At 34.1% G+C, this 9,687-nt stretch overlaps 1 protein-coding gene across 1 annotated transcript; it reads left to right on the forward strand.

Annotated features, from left to right (window-relative positions):
- Positions 1-379: 379 nt before the first annotated feature.
- On the forward strand, positions 380-1,266 carry LOC110011455 (uncharacterized mitochondrial protein AtMg00810-like; the record flags this gene model as incomplete). Its single annotated transcript, XM_020691548.1, has 3 exons — positions 380-590; positions 708-853; positions 1,124-1,266. Coding segments are annotated over exons 1-3 (500 nt in total), but the record flags the coding sequence as incomplete, so codon positions are not given.
- Between the last annotated feature and the right edge of the window lie 8,421 nt (positions 1,267-9,687).

The following is a 9,687-nucleotide window of genomic DNA, read 5'->3' on the forward strand; positions in this document are numbered from 1 at the left end:
TCATTTACATGCTACCCCCTGAAGGCTATAAAATTCCAGAAGGCATGGTTTGTAAACTTAAAAAATCCCTCTATGGCTTGAAGCAAGCTTCAAGATAACGGAATGAGGAATTTACTACAAAGATTAAAGCTTTAGGTTTTGTTCAATCCAAATATGACTACTGCCTTTTTACTAAAGGGACTGGCATTCATTTTATTGCACTTCTTGTATATGTTGACAATGTTTTGGTCATGCCGCCACTGAAAGTTCTGTTCAAGAAGTGAATGTCTACCTGAATGGATTGTTCACTATAAAAGACGTGGGAGAAGCCAAGTACTTTTTAGGACTAGAATTATCTAGATAAGAACAAGGTTTGGTTGTCAAACAGAACAAATATACCATGGACATCATAAAAGACATGGGACTTGACAAGGTAAAAATAGCTCCAACTCCACTTCCAGCAGGCCTAAAATTTATTTCAGAGTCTGAGGCAACATTAGAAGATCCTTCCAAATATAGAAGGCTTGTGGGAAGGCTTTTATACCTTGGATTTACCAGACCGGACATCAGCTATGCTACTCAGCAACTTAACCAGTATATCCAACAACCCTGTAAGCAACACTGGAACGTAGCAGTTGACCTTGTTAGATATTTGAAGGGACAACCTTCTTCAGGTCTATTCTTCCCTGTTAATAATAATTTTAAACTGAAAGCTTACTTTGGTGCAGATTGGGCAGCTTGCCAAGTAACAAGAAGTTCACTAATGGGATATTGCATAATGATGGGAAGCAGCCCAGTTTCTTGGAAAACCAAGAAACAAAGTACAATGTTTAGATCATCTGCGGAGGCAGAATACAGGAGCATGGCTACCACAGTATGCTAGATTGTTTGGGTTAATAATTTACTTAAGGAATTGAAAGTGGATGTTCTCACCCCTGTGCCATTCTATTGTGACAATAAAGCAGCGATACACATCACAGAGAACCCAGTGTTTCATTAGAGGACAAAGCATGTTGAGATAGACTGCCCTGTTCTGAGGGACCAATAGAAAGAAGGTCGTATTTTGCCTAAATATGTGAATTTAAAGCTGCAATTGACAGACCTCTTTACTAACCCTCTACCTTCGAATTCTTTTATGTTCTAGTCTTATAAGTTAGGCCTGACCACCTTCGATACAAGTCCAACTTGCAGGGAGGCTGTAAATCTTGATTCTAGCCACTTGGATCTGTCCATTGAAGGAAAAGAGTTGCAGAAATATGAGGCTGAAGAAGACAGTGAACAGCCGCCGTTTGCTTTTATTTTTTATTTGTAAACTTATAAAAGCGTGTTCTTGAGAACACGCTTTTATTAGTCCATTGGCTTCTTTTCTTTCTTGAAAGTTAGTTTAGTTTGTTATCTCTCAAAACTGCTTCATCTCTATTCTATATATACATGTACTCAACTCTGTTAAATTCAAATAAAATAGATTCAATTCTCTGAAATTTCCTCTTCCGTTTTTTACAAATACACGCAATGCTCCACTATGCCTGGTTTTGACATGCTTGCACAGGAATCATTTACAAGGTATAACCAGGTGCGTCTCCCACCTAGATCTACCATAAAAGTGGATATTCAGAAAGCCTATGACACAGTGGAATGGGACTTTCTACTAGCATTTTTGGACATGATTGGATTTCCAGCACAATTTATTCGGTGGATAGAAGAGTGTGTAACAACACCCGGTGGGTTTGAATTGAAAACCCCATGGATTTTTTGCAGGCTCACAAGGGTTTAGGCAAGGTGATCCCATGTTGCATTACGTATTTGTTCTTGTGATGAAGGTGTTACATCTTTTATTCCTATAGTTGATTGAACAGGATGGCGTTTTTCATTCCATTGAAAATGTGCTCCTGCTCGACTCTTTCAACTTAGTTTTGTAGATGACCTACTGCTATTTTGTAAAGCTAATATGGATTCTATAGGGGTCTTCAAGCAGGGCTTAGATATGTCCGCGTCATGGTTGGGTCTAGGGCTTAATGCACATAAGAGCCACCTTATTATCTCTCGCTCGGCACACGAGATTCCATTAGAGTTGTTGGTGATGCTGGGATTCTAGGAAGGGCAGTTACCGATGAGATACTTGGGACTTTCCCTTCTCTCGTCTCGATTATTTGAAAACAGATTGTCAGTCATTGTTATCGAAAATTGACCAACGTATTAAGGGATGGGAAGGTCTGGGGTTGTCCTATGCTGGGAGGATGCAGATCATCAAATCTATCCTTATGGCGTTGAGCATTTATTGTTCCTCAACGTTCCTATAGCCTAAGGTGTTATAAGGGAGATTGAGAAGCGACTTCTAGCATTCTTGTGGAAAGGAGGGATGACTAGGGGCTATGCCAAGGTAGCATGGCAATATGTATGTAAACTGTTATTGGAAGGTGGGAAGGGCTTACGAGACATTGCTACCTTAAATCGGGCTTTAAGATGGAGGGGAAGGCGGACGTGGTGTCGTAAAATTGAAATTAAGTGGCTCCGTAAAGAGCACATTAACTCTCCAACAGCCATAAAAGTTATCTCTCTCAATTATAGTTTCCATCTACAAGGTGAAATTAAATATATGTTAGATTTTGTAAAAAACTGTAAAATAAAATTGAAAGGTGAATGAAGTTGTATCGTTGACTAAAGATCTACATTTCTCCCATTATTTGAGTTCTGCTCCATCTTCTCTTGTGTGTAGAAAGAATTCTTTGGAGTATGTGGGGGGGAGGGGGGAGAGATACAGAGATGATATAAAATGGAGGATACAAAGACAAGAGGGTGAGTAAGCAATCGTTGGGTCATTTATTATGTATGTGAGTGTGTGAGTGTGAGTGAATGTGTGTAAATACATAAAGAGTGAATATGATGAATGTATTTAAAGCAGAACAAAAAATAAAATTCAATATCAACAACAACTAAACACAACTTTAATAGGGAATGCGAGTGTACTTATGACATATGAAATTGTGTCCAAATTCGGAATATTTACAGTGTTGCAACAATTTAAATACCGTACACTACATAAAAAGGCGGGATTTAGCACATATCAGCAGGACATTCGAAAGCCCGTTTAATATTCAAATCGGTATTGGAACACAATTGGAACAGAACTTGATAAATGACGACATGATGCCCATTTATGTGTAGCATATATGTTAGAAAGATAAAATCTTTTTCTTTTCTAAATTCAAATTATTTGTGCAATATAAGTGCAAAGTCCACTATTTTTTCATCAGAATAATTTCTTTCATGATTTACTTATAGTGGATATCAATAAAGTAAAACTTAATAAAAAAAAAAGAAGAAATTGAAGCAACTTCAAGTATCTTCAAAATATATTCAAATTATTCCTCGCATCTTTAAAACTCTGAGCAAAATTACTCTACATTACACAATTCCAGATACAGTTAGATCCCGTTCTTTTTTTTGTGAAAATCCTTCATTCCTTTACCATGTTTGCTCTAGCAAGAATTGAATCTTAATTATTAGTTGATGAATTAGACCAATAAACGTACTTGCGCCACACTACTTTCAACAAATTCTCAGAATCATGGATTTGTTGTTTGAATGTACATATAACTCCCATCCATAAATCACTAGTTTTCACCAATATACTAAAGAAAAAAAGAAAAGAAAAAGAAAAGAGAGAGAGAACAAAGAATCTTCACAAATCCCACCCCATACAAAATTAAAAAATTAAGAAAGCCAATTTTGATTTTTTGTTTTGAAGAGTTTGTTTCAAAAATCAAAGGTGAAAACAAAAAAATTGTATGTACAATTTTAAGATTGAGAACTTAGCAATTTTAAGTTAGTAATTCTTAAAAATTTATATTTAATAAAAGATCTAACCAAATGAAGAAGAGTGGAGATCCCACACATGTATATTTTTTTAGTAAAAAAAAAAAAAACACAAAGAAAGCAAGAAAGAATGGAAGATCTGCCATGCCAGTTGTCTCTTTGAAGGTACTTGTTGGGATAATGGTGGTGGAGGAGAAGGCAGAGGTGGTTCTGGAAAATTAAAATCTAGTGTCTCGAGAAAGAGCACACCATTAACTCTCCTATAGCGACAAAAGTTATCTCTCTCAATTATAGTTTTCATCTAGAAGGTCAAATTAAATATATGTTGGATTTTGTTAAAAACTATAAAATAGAATTGAAAGGTGAATGAAGTTGAATCGTTGTAGAAAGATCTTCATTTCTCCCATTATATGAGTTATGCTCCATCTTCTCTTGTGTGCACAAACAATTCTTTGGTGTATGTGGGGGGGAGGGGGGAGAGATACAGAGATGATATAAAAAGGAGGATACAAAGACAAAAGGTAAGTAAGCAATTCGTTGGGTGATTTATTAGTATGTGAGTGTGTGAGTGTGAGTTTATGTGTGTAAATACATAAAGAGTGAATATGATGAATGTATTTAAAGCATACCAAAAAATAAAATTCAACATCAATTACAACTAAACACAACTTTAATAGGGAATATGAATGTATTTATGACACATGAAACTGTGTCCAAATTCATAATATTTTACAGTGTTGCAACAATTTAAGTAACATACACTACAAAAAAAGGCGGGATTTGGCACGTATCAGCAGGCCATAAGCCCGTTTCAAATTGAAATGGGTATTGGAACACAGTTGGAACAAAACTTGATAGATAACATCATGATCTTCATTTTTTATGTGTAGAATATATGCTAGAAGATAAAATCTTTATCTTTTCTAAATTCAAATTATTTGTGCAATATAAGTGCAAGGTCCACTATTTTTTCATCAGAATTGTTTCTTTCATGATTTACTTATAAAAAAAAGAAGAACTTAAAGCAACTTTCAATATCCCCAAAATATATTCAAATTGTTCCTTGCATCTTTAAAACTCCAAGGAAAATTGCTCTTCATTGCACAATTCTATATACAGTTACATCCCGTTCTTTTCTTTGTGAAAATCCTTCATTGCTAGACCGTGTTTGCTCCTGAGAGAATTGAATCTTAATTATTAGATGATTAAATAGACCAATAAACATACATGCGCCACACTACTTTCAACAAATTCCCATAATCTTGGCTTTATTGTTTGAATGTACATATAAATCCCATCCATAAATCACTAGTGTTCAATAATATACTATAGGAACATAGAAAAAAAAATGAAAAGAGAGAGAGAACACAGAATCTTCACAAATCCAACCCCCTAAAAAATTGAAAAATGAAGAAAGCTAATTTTGAGTTTTTTTTTTTTTTTTAGTGTTTGTTTCAAAACTCAAAGGTGAAAAACAAAAAAATTGTACTTTGAAGATTGAGAACTTACCAATTTTAAGTTAGTACTTCTTAAAAATTTATATTTAAAATAAAAGATCTAACCAAATGAAGAAGAGTGGAGATCCCACATATGTATATTTGTTTAGTAAAAGAAAAAAAACCACAAAGAAAGCAAGAAAGAAAGGAAGATCTGCTATGCCTGTTGCACTTTTGGAGGTACTAGTTGGGATGATGGTGGTGGAGGTGAAGGCGGAGATGGAGGTGGTGGAGGTGAAGGCGGAGGTGGTGGAGGTGAAGGCGGAGGTGGTGCCGGAAAATTGAAATCAAGTGGCTCCGGAAAGAGCACACCATTAACTCTCCAACAGCCATAGAAGTTATCTCTCTCAATTATAGTTTCCATCTACAAGGTGAAATCAAATATATGTTAGATTTTGTAAAAAGCTGTAAAATAGAATTGAAAGGTGAATGAAGTTGAATCGTTGAATAAAGATCTACATTTCTCCGATTATTTGAGTTCTCTCCATCTTCTCTTGTGTGCACAAAGAATTCTTTGGAGTATGTGGAGGGGGGAGGGGGGAGAGATACAGAGATAAGATAAAATGGAAGTACAAAGACAAGAGGGTGAGTAAGCAATCGTTGGGTGATTTATTATGTATGTCAGTGTGTGAGCGTGAGTGTATAGATGTAAATACATAAAGAGTGAATATGATGAATGTATTTAAAGCAGAACAAAAAATAAAATTCAACATCAACCACAGCTAAACACAACTTTAATAGGGAATATGAGTGTAAATTTTGTCCAAATTCAAAATATTTAAAGTGTTGCAACAATTTAAATAACATACTCTACCAAAAAAGGCAGGATTTGGCACAAATCAGTAGGGCAACCCAAAGCCCGTTTCATATTGAAATGGGTATTGGAACACAGTTGGAATAGAACTTGATAGATGACTTCAAGATCCTCATATTTTATGTGTAGCATATATGCTAGAAGATAAAATCTTTATCTTTTCTAAATTCAAATTATTTGTGCAATATAAGTGCAAGGTCCACTATTTTTTCAGTAGAATAGTTTCTTTCATGATTTACTTATACTGCATATCAATAAAGTACAACTTAAATAAAAAAAAGAAGAAATTAAAGCAACTTTCAATATCTCCGTAATATATTCAAATTATTCCTTGCATCTTTAGAACTTTGAGCAGAATTGCGATATATTACATAATTCTTGATACAGTTAGATCCCGTTCTTTTCTTTGTGAAAATCCTTCATTGCTTGCCCGTGTTAGCTCATGCAATAATTGAATCTTAATTATTAGTTGATGAACTAGACCAATAAACATACATGCGCCACACTATTTATACAAATTCCCAGAATCTTGGCTTTATTGTTTGAATGTACATATAAATCCCATCCATAAATCACTAGTGTTCACCAATATGCACCAGAAACAGAGAAAAAAAAAAGAAAAGAGAGAGAGAACACAGAAACATCACAAATCCAACCCCATACAAAATTGAAAAATTAAGAAAGCCAAATTTGAATTTTTCTTTTTTGAAGTGTTTGTTTCAATAATCAATGTTGAAAATGAAAAAATTGTATTTACACTTTGAAGATTGAGAACTTACCAATTTTAAGATAGTACTTCTTAAAACTTTATATTTAAAATAAAAGATCTAACCAAATGAAGAAGAGTGGAGATCCCACACATGTATATTGTTTATTAAAAAAAAAACTCAAAAAAAAAGCGTGAAAGAAAGGAAGATCTGCCATGCCTTGCACTCTTGGAGGTACTTGTAGGGATGATGGTGGTGGAGGGGAAGGCGGAGGTGGTGGAGCTGAAGGCGGAGGTGGTGCCGGAAAATTGGAATCAAGTGGCTCCAGAAAGAGCACACCATTAACTCTCTAACAACCATAAAAGTTATCTCTCTCAATTATAGTTTCCATCTACAAGGTGAAATTAAATATATGTTAGAATTTGTTAAAAGCGGTAAACTAGAATTGAATGGTGAATGAAGTTGAATCGTTGAATAAAGATCTACATTTCTCCTATTATTTGAGTTCTGCTCTATCTTCTCTTGTGTGCACAAAGTATTCTTTGGAGTATGTGGGGGAGTGGGGGGAGAGATACAGAGATAATATAAAATGGAGGATACTAAGACAAGAGGGTGAGTAAGCAATCGTTGGGTGATTTTATTATATATGTGAGTGTGTGAGTGTGAGTGTGAGTGTGAGTTTATGTGTGTAAATACATAAAGAGTAAATATGATGAAAGTATTAAAAGCAGACCAAAAAATAAAATTCAGCATCAACAACAACTAAACACAACTTTAATAGGGAATATGAGTGTATTTATGACACATGAAATTGTGTCCAAATTCAGAATATTTACAGTGTTGCAACAATTTAAATAACGTAGACTACAAAAGAAGGTGGGATTTGGCACTTATCAGCAGGCCATTGCGAAGCCCGTTTCCTATTGAAATGGGTATTGGAACAAAGTTGGAACAAAACTTGATAGATGACGTCATGATCTTCGCATCTTTGAAACTCTAAGCAAAGTTGCTCTACATTACACAATTCAAAATACAATTAGATTCCCTTCTTTTCTTTGTGAAAATCCTTCATTAGTTGGCCGTGTTTGCTACTGGAAAAACTGAATCTTAATTTTTAGTTGATGAAGTAGACCAATAAACATACATGCGCCACACTACTTTCAACAAATTCCCAGAATCATGGCTTTATTGTTTTAATGTACATATAACTCTCATCCATAAATCACTAGTGTCCACCAATATACTAAAGAAACAACGAGAAAAAAAAAAAGAAAAGGGAGAGAGAACAAAGAATCTTCACAACTCCAACCCCATATAAAATTGAAAAATTAAGAATGCCAATGTTGAATTATTTTTTTTTTTGAAGAGTTTGTTAAAAAAATAAAAGTTGAAAACAAAAATTGTATTTACACTTTCAAGATTGAGAACTTACCAATTTTATGTTATTACTTCTTAAAATTTTTTATTTAAAATAAAATATCCTCAAATGAAGAAGAGTGGAGATCACACACATGTATATTTGTTTAGTAAAAAAAAAACCACAAAGAAAGCAAGAAAGAAAGGATGATCTGCGTGCCTGTTGTACTCTTGGAGGTACTTGTTGGGATGATAGTGGTGGTGGGAAAGGCGGAGGTGGTGGAGGTGAAGGCGGAGGTGGTGCCAGAAAATTGAAATCAAGTGTCTCCAAAAAGCGCACACCATTAACTCTCCAACAGCCATAAAAGTTATGTCTCTCAATTATAGTTTCCATCTACAAGGTGAAATTAAATATATGTTAGATTTTTTAAAAGAAGTAAAATAGAATTGAAAGGTGAATGAAGTTGAATCGTTGAATAAAGATCTACATTTCTCCTATTATTTGAGTTATGCTCCATTCCATCTTCTGTGCACAAAGAATTCTTTGGAGTATGTGGGGGGGAGGGGGGAGAGATACAGAGATGATATAAAATGGAGGATACAAAGACAAGACGGTGAGTAAGCGATCGTTGGGTGATTTATTATGTATGTGAGTGTGTGAGTGTGAGTGTATATGTGTAAATACGTACAGAGTGATGATGAATGTAATTAAAGCAGAACAAAAATAAAATTCAACATCAACCACAACTAAACACAACTTTAATAGGGAATATGAGTATATTTCTGACACATGAAATTTTTTCCAAATTCGGAATAATTACAGTGCTGCAACAATTTAAATAACGTACACTAAAAAAAAATACGGGATTTGGCACGTATCAGCAGGCTATTCGATAGCCCGTTTCATATTGAAATGGGTATTGGAATATAGTTGAAATAGAACTTGATAGATGATGTCATGATCCCCATATTTTATTTGTAGCATATATGCTAGAAGATAAAATCTTTATCTTTTCTTTAATCAAATTATGTTTCCAATATAAGTGCAAGGTCCATTATTTTTTCATAAGAATTGTTTCTTTCATGATTTACTTATAGTGGATATGAACAAAGTAGAACTTAATAAAAAAAAGAAGAAATTAAAGCAACTTCCCAAAATATATTTATTACTCGCATCTTTAAAACTCTAAGCAAAATTGCTCTACATTACACAATTCTAGATACAGTTAGATCCCATTCTTTTCTTTGTGAAAATCCTTCACTGCTTGAACGTATTAGCTCCTGCAAGAATTGAATCTTAATTATTAGTTGATGAAGTGGACCAATAAACATACATGCGCCACACTACTTTCAACAAATTTTCAGAATCATGGCTTTATTGATCGAATGTACATATAAATCCCATCCTAAATCACTAGTGTTCACGATTATAATAAAGAAAAAAAAGAAAAAAAAAAGAAAAGAGAGAGAGAACAAAGAATCTTCACAAATTCAATCCAATACAAAATTGAAAAATCTA

Source organism: Sesamum indicum, unplaced genomic scaffold (genome assembly GCF_000512975.1).
Source record: "Sesamum indicum cultivar Zhongzhi No. 13 unplaced genomic scaffold, S_indicum_v1.0 scaffold00330, whole genome shotgun sequence".
NCBI classification, from domain to species: Eukaryota; Viridiplantae; Streptophyta; class Magnoliopsida; order Lamiales; family Pedaliaceae; genus Sesamum; species Sesamum indicum.